The sequence below is a fragment of the Gallus gallus genome, chromosome 1, assembly GCF_016699485.2.
Source record: "Gallus gallus isolate bGalGal1 chromosome 1, bGalGal1.mat.broiler.GRCg7b, whole genome shotgun sequence".
Taxonomy (NCBI): Eukaryota; Metazoa; Chordata; class Aves; order Galliformes; family Phasianidae; genus Gallus; species Gallus gallus.
This window is the reverse complement of record NC_052532.1, coordinates 96,342,680-96,364,075: the sequence shown is the minus strand read 5'-3', so window position 1 is coordinate 96,364,075 and position 21,396 is coordinate 96,342,680. Positions and strand designations below refer to the sequence as shown.

The 21,396-nt window shown below is 36.9% G+C and overlaps 2 protein-coding genes across 6 annotated transcripts in view; one reads left to right on the top strand and one right to left on the bottom strand.

The window, feature by feature from the left end:
• Nucleotides 1–21,396, bottom strand: part of ROBO1 (roundabout guidance receptor 1) — a 707,723-nt gene that overhangs the window by 395,645 nt on the left and 290,682 nt on the right. Inside the window, exon 1 of one of the 5 annotated variants that reach the window (XM_040653486.1) lies at nucleotides 4,658–4,749. The exons of the other annotated variants lie outside the window; for them this stretch is intronic. The gene's annotated coding sequence lies outside the window, so the exon portion shown is untranslated. Of the gene's footprint in view, nucleotides 1–4,657; nucleotides 4,750–21,396 lie in introns of those variants that run through there. 5 annotated transcript variants of the gene reach the window in all.
• Nucleotides 4,865–6,278, top strand: LOC121107709 (heat shock transcription factor, Y-linked-like). Its single transcript, XM_040653491.2, has 2 exons — nucleotides 4,865–5,446; nucleotides 5,876–6,278. The coding sequence occupies exons 1-2, from the start codon at nucleotides 5,264–5,266 to the stop codon at nucleotides 6,113–6,115; spliced, it is 423 nt and encodes a 140-aa protein (XP_040509425.1). The 5' UTR covers nucleotides 4,865–5,263; the 3' UTR covers nucleotides 6,116–6,278.

The following is a 21,396-nucleotide window of genomic DNA, read 5'->3' as shown; positions in this document are numbered from 1 at the left end:
TTCATTTAATAATTCAAGATTAAATACAGACTGTTTGGTTTTGGTTTCTTGTTTAAACAAATTAACAAAACTATTTAAAATACTTCAATCCCACCTAAAAGTTTGGAGAAGAGGCAGAGGAATAAAAAACTACAGCCCTATCATTTATTATCAGCATGAAATAAATATATTTAAAATATTCAAAATTAGTATGAGAGCTGTGTATTATTAAGACTACAAAATTAAAGCAACTAAATCCAATGATTGTTCTATATATGACCTCACTAGAAAGAAAATAAAGTTATCTGTAAGTGGTTTTTTTTGAAACTACAAAGTGAAAAAATGTTGAATCTTAAGTCATTTATGTTCCATCAGCTTAACAAAATATTAAATATATCTAGAAATTGATATATTACCTCCTTGAATACATATTATTATCTTTTAAATGTCTGTTAATTGTAAAATCACTCAATTTTCTTACATTTTCTTTATATATATTCCCATTTTGTGACAGCAGTGGGCTAAAAATCTTCAAACTTTTCTTTGTATTTAGAAATACAGAAGCTGAAGAACCAATTCCTGACATATGAGACATCTAAAAGACTCTAAAGATGCCTTTGATAAAAATTCTCGTTCTCTAAGAGGAGAACTGTAATCTTATCAGCTGATGCTGATGAGACTCCATAAGTCTTCTGAGAAATAGACAACGGAACTGCATGCTTGGACATTAATCTGTCAACATACTAGAGTATATACACAGGGGTATTAATAATCTTTTTTTTATTATTATTTTTAAAGTATTTCCAGATAGAGAATAGGAAAAAAAAAAAGTATCCAGCTCAGCCAAACCACCTTGATCCTTCAGTATGAAATTATGTAGACATGGTCTGCAAGATGCCTATAATGACATTCAGAGGGAGAAATTTGGGAAATACCACTAGGCTGATCTGTATTTTGGAAGATAATATTTCTTTATAATGAAACATGGACTATAAATTAAGGAAATTTAATTTATTGTAAATCTTGAAATATGGACAAAATGGTGGCAGGATACAAATTCTCAGAGAATTAAGGAATATACAGCCTCTCACCTGTAGGTTACTGGTTCAAACTCTGTCATATGAAGAGTGACAGAAAATCAATGCAAGCCAATGACAGTTTTGTGAACTACATATGACCAGGTAAGGAATCCAAGAGCAGAATGTGGTATGTTCCTGATGAGGAACAGCTTGGGCTGTAGCACAAAAGAGCCAAATATGGACAACAACCCTCCTCTCTTAAAGACTCTTATTATGAAAGTATGAATTCAAAAGCACACACTAGGCATTATTTGCACAGTAGATTCAAAAAGGCTTTTTGCCTTTAAATGTTCTTTATACAGGCATACATAGACAAAATCAATGTCATCATGCACCATATTCCAGAACTCTACAGGAAGTCCTCTGCAGAAATCCCTTTCTCTGTCCAGGGAAATACATTCACATCACAAAAATATGTGCTTTAATAAATGCTATTCTCCAATTATTATTCTTAAAAAGAAAAAAGGCAATAAACTAAAAAAAAACAAAAAAACCCCACACTTAAAAAAACCCTATGTTGCTATTAGAAGACAGAATATTGTAATATCACTTCACCACTATAAGGATGGTATAATTAAAGGGTTTTTTTGTTGTTGATGCTATGTTTTTGCTAAGATTTTTAAATATTTAAAATCTTCAAGAAGCTAAGACTTTTTCAGGATTATTTAAAGAAGCTTGGAAAAAGGAATAAAGAAAAAGCAGGTAAATGCTGGTAGGCTTTCTGACTTTCTTTTTTAAAAAGAGCTGATTATTACTTAGCAGCCATTTTTCAATTTCGTATTAAAATTTTTCATTCTAAAAGTTTGTTTCCAGTATACTTCAATGAGTGATTACTTACAAGTTATTTTAACTCCCAGGAACCCCAGTGTGCAACTTTTAGGTGTTAGTGTTGACAGAGCTGCAGGGAAAATGTCCAGGAAACAAATTTGCTGTTGCAGTAAATCACACCACTTTCTAAATTTAATTTCCCACATGGGCCAGACTTTTTGAGAAAATAGAAAAGCCAACTCTACCACCTACACTGTAGATAACGTGAAGGATTCTGCTAATACCATCTGGCAGCATAGTTAAAAAGTTAAATAATTTAAGTCATCAGAATATAAATGATATGTTTCTGGAACAGATATAAGTAGTTCCCAAATTAAATAAAATTAATAAGTTAGAGGATAAAAAACAATGCAGTGACAATATCAATGCTTTTGTTCATACTGTATGTATTACTGTCCATTTCTTATTTTCACTTTAAACTGCTTTCAGATTTTTGTTTCAGAACCTCAATCATAGCTCATATAACACAGCCTTCCACAAACTTTACTTAAGGTAACATTCTGTGTATTTTTAAAAGCATCAGACATCTACCAAGTGAAAACCCTTAGATATTTACTTGTAGTTATTCAACTCATTTTTAATCGATCTACTTCTTCTAACTAAAGCACCTAGCTATTCAGCAATCTTTATTTTCTTATAGCTTGAAGACAATCTACAAATAAATCATTGCTTTACTTTTTGGTCAGACACAACTGATTTTGCTGTGGCTGAGCTGTTTTTATTCCTAAAACTTTCAGCAAGTTGGAGCTGAGGAGTACTTGTAACACATTTAAAAAATGAAAGATACCCTACATACTCATACCTCCACCCATCCCCCCAGTACTATTTGTGTGTGTGTGTGTGCACATGTGCAAAAGAGCAAGCTAATTTCTTATACCTTCTGAATTCCACGCGTGCATTCTTAGCAAAACATCTTGTCAAATCACCCCAAGCTTTGGACATCTGTATCAATGGACGCTGTCTCTCCAATATTGGACAATAATATTAAACACCTGCTTTTACAGCCTACTGGATGACTATGGCAGCTTTTGACAGACAAGGACTGGAACTAAACCACCAAATTACAAACCAAGTTAATCTTGGGTGAGTTAGGGGAGATGGAAAGAGTTAAAAAGGATACAAATGTCTGCTTATATGTAAGCAAGTGATAAATCATGGAGCACAATGTTATTTCCTGGCATCTTTTTTATAATGTGGCTAGAGACTGATGAAATACAGGACCAGCCATAGTAAATCTGATAACTGGTTCTATCAAGCCCAGATTTCTGTCCATGCTAGATGGAGGAAGACCATTTGTAATTCATTTATGGCTAGAATAATAAGTTAGCTTACTTTTTAAGGAGAAAAGAGTAAAACAAGTTATATAGAAATAAGATATACTCCTTGTCAGAGAGATGCATCAAACATTTCAGTAACTGCTGCTAACTCCAACAACTAGAGGAGTCCCAGACAATGCACTTGGAGTGGAAATCACTGCCACATGTTAAATGTATTTAGGATGTGATGCAGAAGGGCAAGATTAGTGCAAAAATTCCAAATATGTGCAGAGAAGGAGATAACCCCTAAAGAATTCCAGCTCCACACAATAAAGGTGAAACTGCTCTGCTCAGGTTTCTCTGGACTGACTGTAGCCACATCTGTGTTGCTATTCCCATCACCAGTTTCACACGCAGCTGCACCAAAACCTAAATGCGAGAAGAATCAGAGGACCCATCTGTGTTTAGCATAATATCGCCACGGGCACTGGAGTGGCAAACATGCAAATGAGCTGATTAATCAGGAGGTAATTATGCTTGGGTTACTCTTTCTGTTATAGGAATGCTTTGATAGCAAGATTAGGTATTATACATTGGACCAGTTCATAGGGGAGACTGTTCCAGCATCTTGGGAGACCTTCTGAAGTCCTTTAAAAGCCTATTTCCTGTAATATTTAAATGAATGTTACATTTATAAGAATAGGTTTGTATGTCATTAACAAAGCAAATCTTGACAGTGAGAAGCTAGTCCATAAAATATTGATTTCCAAGATAAAATATCTACATGGCACTTTTCAACTGAAGTAATTCCCCAGCACAGAGTAAAACCTATTTACTAATTTCCTTAACTGATTCTCAGATCTTTCCATTTCTTAGGATTGTGCTTCTGCAAAATGGAGCAAGCATCACTAAGCAAGATGGACTGAGTATAATCACTGACAATGAAAAAAGTTATGGCTTTGAATTCAGGTGGGCTCAGGCAATAGGCAAAAAAAAATCTATAGCAGAAGAAGAAGCAAATTGTTTACCTGGAGCACAGGTGTAAGGGAGTGATAGATTCAGCTTTGAGAGAGGTTATTCTAGAGGATGTTCAGTGATAGTAATCAAGGAAAGCTATCCCAGTATGAGGTCAGTCCAGATTACTGATTTTCTTACATTCTCAGCACTTGCTCTGTAAGCAGAAGGAATTGCTGGAGCTGGGCACATTCTGCGATGGTACTGAATGTAAGTATATTCACCACTGCATGTTCTTGTATTGCTCTCAAGTGTTCAGAATACAGCTGACATTTTAACATTCACTTCCACATGCTGTTTAAGTCCCTGCATGCTTACATGCATGCACAACCTACATCTGACTTCCATAGGAGTTGGTCACTGACTCCCAGGGTCAGAAGAAACAACATTCATGTCTGAGATAATTAATGATAGAAACACTTCAGTGTTTAGCTGCACTAATAACCATGAATGTTCATGGACTCAAGGCTATGCTATCTCTATCAGTTAGGGTTACTTTACCTGCTGAGAAAATTCAGTACGCGCAAGTGAAAATACCCATGGCTACGTGCAGGACCAGCAACAAGGGTGGGCCAACAACACCTGCTCTGGCTGCTGCACTAGACAGGCCATAGGCACTGCATAGTGATGTCACCGTGATGACACATGGGCACCATGGTGACGTTTGAGCCTCTCCCCCTGGAACCCCTCAACAGTTCTGTGGGATTTCACTCACCAGCTGGCAGGGCAAAGGGTAGCTCCCTGCTGAACTGGCTGCGAGCACAAACCACAGTCTACTGAGACAGTAGACATTGAAAGCAAGCTGTCTGCAGTAGGAGCTTCTGATCCAGAGGGTCCAGCTGTATCCCCAGGCTCTCCTCCTGATCTTCTGGGTCAGGATAAAGGAACAGCCTGGGCACCAAAAATGGATGAAAAGGATGCCCTAACTCATTCTGAGTAGTCATCAAATGTATACCTCATGCTTCTTATGAGGAGAGCACATGTAGAGACACTGTTATCTCTGCAGCCCTCACTTTTCCTGAGAAACTCTGGGTACTGGTCGAAAGTTACCAATTTAAGAGCATTTGGTGGGGTCAGAATGGAAGCTGCATTGTAATTGACCAAGAAATGTTTCAGATCGAAGTACTGGGAAAGAAAGGATCTTTGAGAGTGTTTGGGACAGAAAGCATGAAAAGCTTTATTCGTCAACTTCATGTGTACGGATTCACAAAAATGCAGCGTGACTCCAAAAGATCTGCCTCACTTCCCGAGTTTCTGGCAGAGGAAGAGGCAATTGCTGCTCACAGGAAGGTACATCAGTTGCTCCACACACGAACCAACTCTCATAATATTCTGGTGGAAGAGATGGGGGGTCCAGTAAAATAAGCCTTCGTAATAGAGGAGATGAGGATGGCAGTAAACATTCTGATCCTAATGTCTTCCTCTGGCTGTTAGCAGGAATTTTAGAGGAACCATTGCTGAGTACTAGAAATGTGGGAAACATATATATTTGGGTCTTATCCAGTGAGTCTGAACCCACGAAACGAAAGGATAAATAAATGAGGATATGTCGAGTCTATTTATTTCAACATATCTTGCTTTAGTCACTCTAAGTTGTAAACTTAAACTGAGCAATAGACATTTTAATATCCATGTTTGTCTTTAGCAGTTAAAAAGTTTCTGTACCTCGCTGTCTTTCAGTCCCAAATTGATCGCTACTGATCTCCCCTGTATTTTCAGTTACTTTGCTACCACAACCCATACTTCAGGAAAGATCACCCAGAGCTGCTGGAACTCTGCAAGCACAGAGTTGCCCAAAAGAGAAGAGCTGTGGCTGCCCCCAACCCACAGGAAGAGCTGAATGAGGGCTCCCCAAGGAGCAGCCCAGATGCCCAGCCCATGGAGGGAACAGCTGCTGGGCCAGAGAAGAGTCTGCTGACAGCAGATCCACATCAGGCATACAGTCATTGGCATCCATGAGGCCTGCATCCTAGCATGGCACCCTAGCACGGAACCCATTGCACAGAGCAGGAACAGCAGCACCCATTTATAGATGTATAACTTTGTACTTTACAGACAGATATTTCTGTAAAGAGGATGTTTCAATAATAAACCTTCTCTGTTGCCATCTTTCATTCATTTAGGTGAAATCTGAGATGACATTTTTATTTTTCTTCAAAAAGAAGTAGAAACAATGGTTCTCTAACATCAAGTTAACAGTTTTCTGTAACAGTGAAGCTCTAGACCCTTAGCCATAGAGAGTAAAAGATTGGATGATGTTTGCATGCCACATGCACTGAGAATGCTCTTCCTAATGATGACTTCTGAGGGAATGTAGAGACTAAAAGTGGCATTTTAGTTACTGAATACTCAGAAAGAGAATGCCACCTTCATAGGATGACTGCTCACAAGATATTGCTCTACACTGTCAGGCAATAATAACTCTTGGTTTAATTTCTGGACTAACATCTGAGAAACCAAGTGCTTTGGAGAGGCCTTCTCTGGAAAATCAGAGAACACTGCTCGCAACACTTGGAAAGATATTTGGCCTTTCCTGTTACAGAAAGGTTATAATGGATATAAATTTGACAATTGTCTTAAATTTTAAAATCTCATTTCTTTAACATCCTAAATGCCATGCATTGTATCAAGATGGCAGTGCAAGAAATAATTGAAGACAGCATAAGGCAGCATTGCCACAGCCTGACTGCTGCCCTGATTCCTTTCATAGAATCACAGAATTGCTCAGGTTGGAAAAGACCTTAAAGATCATCAAGTCCAACTGCAACCTAACCATATACCCTAACTCTAACAACTCTGCTAAATCATGTCCCTGAGCATCACATCCAGATGGTTTTTAAACACATTCAGGGATGGCAACTCAACCACCTCCGTTGGGAGCCTGTTCCAGTGCTTAACAACCCTGCTTGACAAAAAGCTGGTGATGTGCTGGATCTTTGCACTCTAAATAAGCTCCCTTCTATTCAGAAACTCTTCAGCTGTTTCACCTGGGTGTATAAACATTAGCTTGTTTCCTGTAGCATGCTACATGAACTTGGGAGCTGATGTAATACTGAAATCCAGCGTCAAATACAGAGCCTCTTTGTTAGGGAAGAGGCTTCCACTGCTCACAGCTGCTTTCCGGCACCTTCCTCTCTCTTGAAACAATACTAACATCTGTACTGACCAACGGAAAAAGAAAAGTGGCTAACAAAGCTAAAAACATTCCTTAGCCAAAGAAGCACTTGGGGCTGTCTATATTGTCAACTCTGACATGCTAATGTCATTGAGCATTCTTACAATTCACTGCAATTCCCTAACAACCCAAACCAAATTGCAACTTAAACAAGTCAGCTGACTTCTGTATGTGAAACAATACTGGACAACTGCTTTAATATTTCTGCTGAGTAGACCTGTCGAGACTTGTTAGAGAAACTCAAACAACGGTATTTTGTGGCATGATGAAAAACCAACAAAATTGAAGTTGCGATGTAACATTACTTGGGCTTTTTTTCTACTTCTTGCACAGTGAGTTGGGTCACTGAATAGGCCAGTAATGTAGAGCCTAGACTTTTCTCTTACGTTGAGTATCCAAAGTGGATCAAGTGCATCAAACACCAGGTTTTACTGAAAGAAAAGCTTCATCTCTTAACTTCTAAACCAGAGAAAACTTCATGTATTGAAAAGACAGAAAAGCAACGTAAAAAATAACTGACGATTCCCCTTACCCTCTTTGCGTACATGCCTTAGACCTTTGTTTCATGCACTCAGTGACTTTTTTAGTAAAGCTATTCTGCCTGGCCTGCGGTGATCTCTGGGAGCTTCTATCTCCACAATTGGCTGTAATTGATTCTTTTTTCTGCTTATCCTTTTTCTGCCACCCATCATTTGTAAAACATTCTTTTCATTCAAATAATAACACCTTGTGAACAACAGCAAGTAAGCTAATTATTGTTCATCAAATTCCTGAAACAAGAAATATCATCAGTGAAAACCCTTGCATGATTTGAAATCTCAGCAGAGGTTTCACATCAGGTGTGTTAAAAAATAACCCCCAAAATAAGATGAACCAAGGAATGAAAGACAGTTAAATTATCATATTAAGTAGTACTCCACAACCATTAATTTTGCCAAAAGTGGATTACGGGTAACACACATTTGTATGTATAATACCAGTAGCACATATTTTGTTTTGTATTATAAATTTTTGATACAGTTTTAGAGAACACTTGAATCCCATTGCACTAATAAATCTAAAACTGAGGTTACTGTCCCAGAGCTTTACACAGGCAAAGCGAGGATTCTTGTGGTATTTTTCACTAAGAAAAATCAGTAGGGCATGTACAAAGATTTGACTTAACACGTCTGACAAGTTTCAGCAATTAGTGAGTTCTTACTGTTTCAAAGTAGCAAGTTTGCAAAAAGGATAAAAGTCAGCAGAGTGGCAAGACATCCTAAAAAATACAAGGCTTACGGATTACCTTTCTTTTCACTGACCATGTATAAGTTATGCTACTTTTAATATGTGAAGCATTAAATGTATCCTTTATTCAGACATAGCTGCAGATTAATTGTGAATGTAGTAATTCATTGCACATTCCTTAGGCTTTCAAATCTCCCAAAAATAATAATGATGTGATTAAAATGTCTATAAAATAACATAATTAAACCTTTTAGGTGATCTTTAGAAGCTTCACTAAATTACTCTGCAGGCACTCAAGGCATGATTATGTACCTGAAAAGCATACTAAAATGTACTATTTTAATATTTTTTTTTCTTTTTAAGAAAACCTCTAAAAAGGCCATTTCTGCTATTTTATTTTGATTTCATAACATGTACCTTTCATCAGATATATCTGGAACAGATAGAAATATAATACTGACATAAAAACATCAAGGTCTCAGCAACATGTTCCAACAAGAGTATAGTTACAACAAATTTGGGGTATCTTTTTTTTTTTTTTCTGAAAACAGTAAAATTTGTCATTATTGTTAACCTAAATAAAGAGCTGCCAGACTGTAAAGAGTTATTATGAAAATTGTAATGAGCAAACTCCAGGAACAACTGGATTGCTTAATATTTGGTAATTATTCTGAAATTATGTGGAAATGGAATGAAAGCCTCATCATCATAATGGCCCATGGAAGGCTGCCCTCAAGTGATTTTTTATAAGAAGCTTCTGATACTATGACCAAAAAGTGCTGTTGATTTGACTGTGCATTTAGCAGACCAGACAGAATGCTCTTTTAATTTACTCATGACAGAGGCCCCAGAGGAAGATCTGGCATTTGTTCACCTTCTCACATGTATTAGAGTTTAGGTCCTCCCAGTGTAACATGTTATATACTGTTTACAATGTGCAAATATGCTAATGGAAATATGTGAAATGGTCTGTACAATTCTCATCTTGGGCAGCATCTGATGCTCAGCTGTGCCATTCATTCAGTCCAGCTGGTGAACTTCAGCAACACAGCATTTATTGTCTAAGCAAACTACATACTGAACATACTGAACATCTAATATCATACCATCAGCAGTATCACGGTTTTGTTTCCTCTCCTATGACTGGATTTTAATAATGAAAAACTGGAAGAAAATTCTTAGGCCATCAAGTATGGTCTCTTGGTATTATGGGCAACCACATTTTGCAATCCCTTAAGTAAACTGATCAAGCTCTCTCAAATCCGTAATATTTTTATGACCTTCAGAGATAGCGGCAGCAAGCTATATTTATTTTGTTTTACACTGGATGAACACTTCCTAGCTTTTATTATAGCCAGAGACTTATTATACTTGCTTATACTCCCAGCAACAAGCACAATGGATTTTAAGAAAACAATGTACCTAATGTATTAGACAAGAGCAGTCTTAAAGTTAGCCAAAATGTTCTGTTAGCTGAAAAAGTCTAATATCTCACTATCCTAGAATTTCTTTCAGATTGTGAACACACACCTGAATCACAGAATCATACAGAAATTTGAATTTTATTCTGTGTTAGACAATTGGGCCATGCCAAGCCAGTTATCACTACAACTACGAATTGGACCAGTCATCAAAATTTAGCTGAAAGCATTTGTGAAGCTGATCAAAGAACATACAATGAGCCACAAATCCAGTTTAATTTGATTTTATCTAATTTTTGGAATTCACCCCAGCTGCTTCCAGGAAGAAAAAAAATGAACTACACACACTGCATAACAGCATCAGAAAAAAAGCCTAATGAAATATCATTGATTAAATCTTGATAATCCATCCATATGTGTGCAGAATTTGAACTTGAATGTGTGTGATGCCATCTCTCTAGCCAAATCTGTATATATATTTAAAATCTAAAAATGGTAGAAGATATTTCTGATGCAATGCTAAGTAAACATAAAAAAAAAAATAACTAGAAATTGTGTATTTTTTTTTTCCATGGACCATGAAGAGCTGAGAATTAATGGCAGTAGCACAAAAGAAATTCATTAAGTAAAGAACGGTGAATAGAACACATAGTTATATTTTCAGATCACACTTTTGAGTTGTTTAGAAAGCTGTCTTGAGAAAAGCAAGCACTTGCTGTACTCGCAATTGAAGAACAACAGCTTTATGTGCGGTCTCGTGAAATATTTCATATCTTGTTGACACATAAGTGTCTGTGCTTCTTGTTGAAAGGCAAGCTGGAAATCAAGATTTTGGACCAGAAATTATGCAATAAAACAGAGTACAAATTATGTTTGTGGCAAGCACATGCTCAGTTTTCAGTATGTAGGATCCACTAAGGCCTTCTTAGCCATAAGCTAATTACATATATACAATAGCCTTCTCCAAAAAGACTGACCTGGAAGAACAAAGCAGCACCAGCCACAGTACCTGACAGCAGGGGGAAGGGCAGCAGGAGACTGTGTTGTACTGGGTTGGCAAGGCCAGCTTCAAAACAAATATTCAGAGGATCAAGCTCAATTTTTTTTGCAGAGATCGTGATGGGCTGGAGACAAGAAGACATTTTCCCTGGTGGCTGTTACTGTCAATCTCTGGACTTGGCAAAACACAGTTTGGCAGCAGTAGTTACCTCTTCTGTGTATTAGTTTTTCATTGTACTTCACCTAAGACAGTCATTTACATTTACATTTCAGGCATGATGACACCATTCTAATGCAGCAATGCACGTGGTCACTTTGACCTTAGACTCTCAGTTCATCCAAAACCAATAGTTTGGAATGTAGAGGAACACACTGAATGACCTAACAGAAATTTCAGCTTTGACACTGCTCTGAAATACTCCAGAAATATTTAATAACTAAGTTATACTAGCCTTATAGTTCTAAAGCTGTGAAAACTTCTGAAGAAAAAAAATCCAAGGTCTGAAAACAAGGACAAACAGCCAAATTTGGGCCATTGCTGCTCTTGGAATACCAGCTCCAACTTTTCTTGAGAAACACAGATATCTCACCCAGAAATCAGGCTGTATTTGTTTTGCAATTTGAGTGAGTCAGACACATAAATATTTAAGTTTTAATTCAATTGCCTCTCCTGCGGTCGATGAGTCACTACGACTCTGATATCTGAGGAGTCTCGCTAGGGGAGGTCCTGGAAATGTGTTATGGCTCCCAAGTGGGTTCCAGCCGGAAAGTCTGTGAGCTGCATGTTTAAAATGTATAAACTTATTTTCCTTTCATATACTCAAAATATATGTAATGAAGTAGAATGTGTTTGCTTCCTGGACAGCAAACAGTCTTTCAGCCAGAAAAAATGTTTACTTTGTAAACAGTATTTTCTTTTCAGAACACTGTTTTAGCAATAGATTCCATGATGAAAAACAGTTTAGGTCATAAAAGACCTGAAAGAAATAGAATCTGTAACACTTTTCCTTCTCTCTAAACTCCTGAAATTAAACTTACCAGAAGTTAAGTCATTCTAATGTGCTAAAAATACAGAGGACACGGTATACAAATGGAAGATGCCAGATAATTTCAACGCCTTCAGTTAAATAGGGAGTATTATGAAGCTGCAAAAAGAGACTAATTAAAAACTGAGAAGCTACATTCCATTGGCGTACACATTACAAATCAAGTGGGGAGGATAGTTATGACTGCCGCATAAAAATAATTAATGAGAAGTTGTAAGTGAGGCACTCCCTTTCCTACATGACACTATAATATTCCTGTAACCTTCTTGAGTCATCTTCCCACCACTTTGCACAAAAAGTGCCATGATTTACTGACTTCTGACCACTCTGATTTTGACTCATATGGGATAAATACAGGGCCATTACCAGAGAAGCAGATGGATAGTAAGTTCAGTCCTGCCATGAATTCAGCAAAATTCATCCAGAGATAGAAGTGAGAGACAGCTCCAAGTCAATGACAATGGCAAAGCAAAAAAGAAAAAAAATCTTAACAACCTTTGTGGCCCTGTGAGCCTTGCAGCCCCTCAGAGACTCCTGACCTTGGCTGTGAACTAGTTCAGCTACTTTGCAGATGAAAAGTAAACCCTCTGCAGATGTCCTGACGCACTAAAATTCCCAGGTCTCCAGCCACAAGTTGGGGAGTCTGTGCACATGTATTCCCCACAGCCATCGTCTGACAACTCCCAGTCCTCAGAAAAAAAGTCTCCGCACCTCTCATGGGGATGAAGCCTGAATCAGCACAACTTTGTTCCACAGCTGCAAGCATGAAAATATTAGGTGTGAGCACACTATTATTAAATATTCCCCTCAATAATCATGTTTTGTTATATCCTCAATCCAAATTCTACACTCGTACATGAAATTCATGTGTTTGCAAATAAACTACATACTTACACCCAAAACAGAGAAAAAACCTTTTTGTTTCAACTTTACTAGCATTGTGAATCTAGAATGAGCATTTACATAAAGTCCCAGGCCTCCATATGTTGGTTGGTAGGTCTTATGGCAGCTTGAATCCACCATTAGATAGTGACATCTATTAAAGGAAACACTATTCTCACCCATCAGTGGGACAGGAAAGATAGCAAAGGATAGAAATCCAAAGGAAACCTACTTTTACAATATGCAAAAAGATTATTTTAATGTATGTAGCAAATTTTGTTCATACAATCCTTTTTTTTTTTTTTTTTTTTTTTTTTATTTAATTTTCTACTGCCAGCCTGTATTAATGAGGTGGTGGATATAGAGGGAAATGACACACTGCCTACATATGTAATTTCAGAATAAGGGTTCCAGTAAAGGACTCTGAACATAAAGTCTTCCACATGCTTCAGTTTAAACCCATCAGCTCTCTTCTCTAATGGTTTTTATACTGGATTTTTTTTTCTCCATTTTGCTGTAAGGATATCAATTTTCTGGATGGTACATTACTCTTATAGGACATATTTTTCTTAGCCATTGCATCCACCTTCAAAACCTTTTTTATCTCCCCCCCCCCCCCCCCCCCCCCCCCCCCAAGACATTGACATGGGGCCACTTTCCTGCAGCTACCTCGAACATAGGGATTTCCAGAAGGGGGAATATGTGCAATGGGTAATTTCATGGACACAGAACGGCAGCACGTCACTGGCGCCTCAAAGTTAGCAGTTAACTGTAGGTGATGTGGGGCTGTTCTTCATCACTGGTGTCAAATTCACAAGAAAATCACCACAGAATGCCTTTAATGTTGGCTATAGGTTTCAGTTCTGGAAAGTATCAGAGCGATGCAAGACAATGGATCCTTTCCCACATACAGGTATTTATCTTCAAAAGATGGAGCTACAATGGATGATGAGCTTTAGTTCACAAACAATAAGGATACCACTGAACCACAATTTTTTTTTTTTCTTTGCATGTCACATGAATAATATAAAATTGAGTTTTAAAGAAAATAATCAGTTTACTCTTTTTTTTTTTTCCTTTTGCTGACTCATTGCTCAGACCTCAGTGGGGACTTAGGCCACCACAGACTGAAGAAATGAACTTCTTCATGAATGAATGTTGTATCATCCCTCAGGACCTATACAGACACATCCGCTTGTCCACAGTGTACATACAAAACAAAACACTTGGCTTCAAATAACTGTGATCTATTCTGTTACTCCCTCTATATAACTTTTATTCATTACAAATACAGATCTGCAGTATAATCACATACAAATTAGCATTCTTCCATTAATAATTGCAGGTACCGTCAAATTTACAATAGTGAAGCAACTAATTTATTAAGTAAATATTTATAATAAAATGGTAGCAAAAAAAGTATCTGAATGTGACTTATTACCACCCTAGCAAGCATAGGGATTTCAAATGCAGTAATTTGGCAAGATTTGACATACAGTAGTTGTATTTTCCCAAAGGGAGAGCCAAAATCTGGCCAGATCTGACTTGGTTTTGTAAGTGTGCCAAATACGACACAGAATAGATGTGATTAATTATCTGAAGAATTATATATACATGTGTTTCCATTAAATAGTCACAGTCTGCCCTATACAAATTGTTCCAGCAACAGCTATCTCACTGGGCAGTATGAAATGAAGGAACACAGAAAAACAACACAGAGGCAGTGAGGTTCCACCAAGTACTAAACATAAAAATAATAATAATAATAAAAAATCCTAGCTGGCTTTCACTTCCCTTTACTTCTCTTTCTAGAGAGATTTCTAAATCACTTTATTGCTCAGATTCTCCTTACTTTACCCATAGCACAAAACTGAACCAAAGCATTTATGATTTACAAAACCAATTCATGGTTTTCAAGCCAATGGCTATATGATTTACAAAAATACATAGCCATTGGTTTGAAAAATAACAAAATTTTAACTTCTGAAAGAAATGTTAAATATGTAAGAAGAGAATTAATATTAACAATGTCAAGTAACAAATGTGTGTTTCAAAAACTTGCTAGGAATTCTGCATTTTAGTGGGCAGCTCCCTTCTAAGATGCTAATTCTTTTAAAATTTCCTCCCAACTACAAAAACAGAATATATATTTTTAAATTCTTGTACAAGGGGTACAATAGCTTTCCAAACTGAACCATAAGTATAATGGTCACAGAAAATCAAAGTCATTAAAATTGCAATGAAGTTTAAAGATTACATCTTAGAAGATACAGCACACACACAAAAATGTACTATGTGTCTTATCAGATGATAATTCTCAATTAAGCTTGAGCAAAGCAGAGTTTCAGACACCTTACAGGGCAACCTCCACATTCTTGTGACTACAAAGGAATTCTAGAATTCCTTAGGTACAGTTCTGATTTTTGTGCCTTGGAGAAGATAGAAAACAATTGCTTTATGGTTAATCACTGAAGTCTTTAGAAGGCCTTGCTGGAGAAACTGCTACTGCCATCTGTAGTGAAACTGTATAGGCATAACTAAAATGGAGCACAAGATATTATTCCCTTTTAAACTCAGACCTGCTGGAGTAATTCCTGTGAACAGCCACCTGCTCCTATAAGCCATTTGTTCCTTTGTAAAATAGACGTTAGCTCTATCTAAGCTTCTGAATGAGAAATTCATTACACTAGCCAGCTATTCATGCAGTCACTCCATTGTGTTAATTACGTATCTTGCTGTATTTCAAAATAATAAGTGATAGCGTGTCATTCAGATGCCATCCCTCCAAACCGATACAATTAAAATACTCAGACTGCAAGGCAGATGAATGCAAGAGAATGGAATTATAAAGACAGATTTTTTAAATTTTCCACATTCTTTTGAACTATACATTGTCTTAGCAGCCATGACGGTCAGGAACTTTCATACTTCACGCTATTATACCAGTCTGATCAACATACCCAAAGCCAGAGCTTAGCTGTGTATTTTTTATTCTTTTTCCCCCAAGGGAATGACATCATTGTACCACTTGGAGACATAACTAGTCACTTCCATCGGACACTGTGATGACTCCATGGATCCAGACTTCAGCTGTTGCCATGCTGAATTGCTATGGCTCCTCTCATAGGGCCGCATTTCATGAGGTCATATTCCAAAGCAGATAAGAAAAACAAACTTGAAAGCGCTTTATTGTATATCTCATACAATGAATTGTTTCCTTCTGGATATGTAATTGATAAATCAGGTAATTACAAATTAAAATAATATGGAATATTCTGACCACATACTACAAACAGACAGCATGTGGTATACATCTATGTTACATTAGGAAAAAGTACAAAGAGTAAACTAGCAGGAAGAGGTGTAGTCTACAAGGTAATCCTTGTCTGCTGTAGAATCCTGCTGGGACTGTGGACCAGAAGTGAAACCCAGCACTTCCTACCAGTCCCAAATGCACCACAGGAGCTGGAAATGTGGCTGGGTCTAAGTGCCAACTATTGGCACTCACTCACTTCACTGCACGTGTGCCAAAAATACTTCAACACCAATGTAGGAAGAGAGATCAGGATTTTGTGTCACAAGCCAAATGAATGTAAAATTCAAAATTGCATGATAGCCAAATCCAGTAAATGGATGTCCATTTTGTACTGTTTCTAAACACATATAGTCCCCCTATGCCCTTCTGTTAACATTGTAAACTCGCTTTTTACCTCAGCGCTTTTTTCCTAGGAGTTAACCCCAAGCAAAAGATAAAGTAATTGAGGAAATATCTCTTCATGAAGAATGCTCAGCTATTTTCTGCTCATGTGACATTGCCTTCCAAGGGGCAGAACTCAAAAAAGATAGAAAGGAAAAAAAAAAAAAATTGTACCTTTTAATCACCAAAACACAGATAGTAAATCAAAGCTATGAATTCAGTAGTGCATCTTTGAAAGTGTAATTTAATGCAATGAATAGATTTGATGCTAGAAATACATCATGTGTGTTTGATGTCTGTGATGTGAAATATGTGTTTTCAACCCTGCTGACTGTGGCCTTCCTGTCACCTCTTACGGAAAAGAGTAGTTTTAATCTTTTTCAGCTTTTGCTATTTCTATTGTGTGCTCTGAATAAGGAGGTGAACATTCAGTCCCAGCTGGTTACCAAATCACATCCATCAGATAATTTTTTAAGTAGTAACAATGTCACTATTACTTTTTTATTAAACAGTAGGTAGTATATATCTTCAGTATTAATTTTTTACCCCTAAGATACTGTTCTTTTCTCAGTGCCTAGACATTTCGATGAATTTATTTCTAGACACTTGTTTTAATACTTAAAAATGCAATGGAAGTGAATTAGAAAACCTTCTTTAGTGACAAAGGTAAGGCCTTCAAGTAAAGATATCGCATTTTTGAGCCTGCTTCCAGGCAACAGCCTTTTGCCTAACAATACCCAGGGCCATGCCATGAGGAGATTGGTTCACTTGCTTTGGGAGTGGCCTGTTGCCAACACAGCCCTGCTGCACTGCTTTCTGTTGGACTCAAGTACCTTCAGATTCCAAGACTAAAATAGTCTTCCAAAGCCCTCTCCCATTCACCATCTTTATTAGTTTAATGCCTTTGGTTGTTTTTTGTTGTTGTTGTTGTTTTTGTTGTTGTTTGTTTTGTTGTTGTTGTTTGTTTGTTTTGTTGTTGTTTTGTTTGTTTGTTTGTTTTAGCTCAAAAACTGGATGGAAGAAAAAAAGATTACCAAGTCACCTCTAATTAGCTGCATGAGTGGTTTCTGACGCTGCTATATACCTTTTTTACATTTAGGATGTCACCTCAGTGAACTCACCCTTCTTACGCACACACAATGACTACCACTTCCCTATTAACTTGTCAAGCATTCATTCAGGAATAACCACATCACTATTATGCAACAGTCCCAAAATGATGCCCCACAAAAGGAAGCCTGTACTACTGGTATCCCTCAGTAGCCCTGCTCTGCAGGGGCTCAATGGAAAGCAGGAGGACAGGCAACATGCTTATGCTTTGCCACATCACTTTGATAAATGCCACAACTTTGGGGAGGGAAGTAAGATACATGAGGTGATTTAGTTAAAATTCAGTAATCACTTCAAGCATCTTTATTACGAAAAGCAGAGGATGTGCTGTATCTTCTCCTCAGCATATGAATAAGAAGCACCACTCTACTCCAGGAAAAAACACATTTCAATACATTTCAACCCAAAAGTTTCTAAATTATTTTCCTAATAACCATTCTTTTCATTGAGCACATCTCTACAGCTGAGATAAGTAAGGCATAGAATATAGTTAGAATGAGCTAACAGTGAGAAATTCTCTAAGGCCACCTTCTCCTCCCCAGTAAACAGTAAGGCCACCATGACTGGGGATTAGCATGTTGACATCAAGAATAAAGACCCAGTTTTTCTGTTTCACCTTGAAGAAGTACTTTGCTTCTAAATCAGATCTTCAAGTGTGAGTATTGACACTTTCTCCTTTTTACCAATAAGGCATGCATGTTTGTCAAATGCTATAGGTAGAAAAACCATTAAAGTGCATTAACATAGACACATCTGTTTTCTGGTATGGATGACTGTAAGTGAACCCCACTTCACCCACTGGCACTTTACTTTTACACAGACATGCACGCACATCAACCTCTTTCTAAAGTATTTTTTCACAGGTTTGTGTGTTTGCATTTAGTTTGAGAGAAATGGAAGCAAAACATTTCCACTGATCTCTGTAATAATCTCCTTAGAGATTCCCTCTGAAACACATTATCTCAAAAGAAAGCATGGATTTTGCTTTGTGTTTTTTTTTTCTTTTTTCCATCCTAGCTTGCTTTCTTCTGAGATCACATTAACTGTCACTTATATACACAATTCTAGTTATATTTTGTTTATGGCTTTTCAGCAGCTCTGTAATCCTAGAGGATGAAAATATTTTCCATTTGCCACAGTGACACGTGCTGTGGAAAGAAAATATGGACAGCTGCAGGCTTCCCTAATAATGGTATCAGATAACACAGTGTGCAGGATTTCAGTTTATCATTTTTCCTTAATGGAAAATGCAGATCTTCTGCTTAGACATCTCATGCGAGAATATACACAGACCATGATACTCTGAATCAGAAGCAAGTGCTCCAAAATAAGTAGTATCTACAGTGCCTTGCAGAGGGATTGTCACCAGTATTGATTCAGCCTGTTTTAACCATCTTCTGAGGAGACTTGCTGGCTTTAAATTAGCCATACGTGATGTATGCAAGTTCAGTTCTTTGCAAATAAAAACCTCTTCAGAAGAAAAAGCAGTCTGCAGATCAATGAAATGGAGGTGGTGAGTTGCCATTCCCTTACTGGGGAACTTTCAATATATGTCAGTGATATATTAAGTCCATAAAAAATAAAATATCATTATTTAGGGTGTTTACTTTAGCTTGGCTATGAGAGGCATTTGTGACCTTACAGAAGTACTTCATTGGAGGTCATTATTTAGACTAAACTCCAGATACAGAAAACAAAGAGCTCTATTCATAATAACTAAGACAGCAAGGTATTCACAAGAGAAATGAGCAAGAATTTAAAAATGTAGACTAAATAGGACTGTGATTCAATAGAGGTCCCAACCCAGGAAAGCACCCCTGTAAAACTAACTTTTTAGGCGTATACTTATTTTCCCTCTAGGTAGCGGTGAATTCAATAAAACTTGATATATACTTTAAAATGCTTTCTTGATCTCAAACCTGGGATTCCTCTCTTCCCCTTAAACAAAAATTCCTTCATTACAGATAAGAGAGATATTAATAGAGAACAAAATAAACCACTAACAATCACAACTATTATGAATATCTTCTTCATGGTCCAATTTTAAAATTCTTCCTAGCAAATGGCTAGAAGCATGTAGGTTAAAGGGATGTGACTTACAAGCAACATGAAGTCATCGAACCAGCATGAAATGAGTGAGTCAAAAGGGGAACTTTATTCCCATGGCATGCTGCAGAAACACAGTCTGCAATACCTGAAGATGTGGATGAGTAAATCACTTTTTAATCAATCTTTCTATCTTTTCAACAATCAATCCCACTGAAAATACCAAGCACAAAGAATAAGTAATACTGATGCAATAAAACCATTCTTTTATGAAGGATACAACAGTTTTTCCTGAGGAATACATATGCATCACTTTTAACAAAAATATCAGGTGATCTCAGCACTATTCATGTATTTGAAGATATCAACTTATGCCCTCCAAAATAACAGAGTAAAACAAGAAGGACAGAAACAGTAGAAAAGCAGTGATCTTTTGAATGAATACATGGCCCTTTGCAGAAGGTATAAAATGGCATCTCAGTAAATGAAAAAATCAAAAAAGATTTAGCCTAGCTTTGAAAAAAATAAATTCTGTCATTAAAATATTATTATAGAAGACTTTCAACAAATAACTTTGTCAGGAAATGTCACTGATATACAATGGGAAATTTCTGGCCTCTTAAGTTGCTTTCTGTTCCATTTATTCATTATTTTTTTTTTTAAATGCATTTACAATGTGGGAGCTTTGTACAGAAATGGTTACTGCATGTACAACCTATACTACAGGGCCTGCAAAGGCACAGAGATGGTTGTGTTATTCAAGGAATAATTCTTGAGTCATGAAAAGAATAGCCAGGAAAGAATGGCTATCAACAGAATATCCTTGGAAAACCAATCTGCTTTCCCTGTCTGTTGAACACAGAGGTTGAAAAGAATTATGAAGACAGAAAATTATTTTCACTTTTCCAGAGATGGCAAAATAAACTGTATGCAACACTTCAGAAATGTAAGTCCCACAAGTATCTACATGTACTATTCAGAAGGATTTACACCATTTAAAGACCACTGCATTAACAACACAACATGTTCCTCCTTCTTCATGGACAAAGTTGATTCCATTTAAGCAAAGTTAGCTTTGTTTAAAAGCATAGACTTTTTTTTCATTAGCAGCAGTATGCCTTCTGTATTTTCCTTCAAATTTGGTGTATATATTTTATTAGTATATTGCACTGTATTGTATGAGGTTGTAGCAGATCAACCGATCCTACTGGATCTTTGTGCATCATAATACCCTCTGAAAAGATATGAATCCTGTAAAAAAGGGAGGATTTCAGTTTCTAAAAGGAATGTTAACAGGAAATTGAAAAACACTTTTCTTGTATTGAAGAGAGAGTAAAAAACTCTTTGCAACAGCTGGGATGTAGACAAGAATATACACTGACTTGTATATTCTTCATCTAATACATAGTCATTTTGTTGTGACAGGCACAAGTCCACTTACCAACGCTTTGAGGACTCTTAATGGCTTGTACAGTTAAAAACTGGCTTACTCAGAGCTGAGGAAACTCTGACATCTTACCAATATTTCCAAAACTGTAAATACTGATTTTGAGCAATCCTCTCAGGATTTTTATTTTATTTTATCAGTTCAAACTTCTGATGAGTACTTCTATAAAAATGCATTTTGAAAGACAACC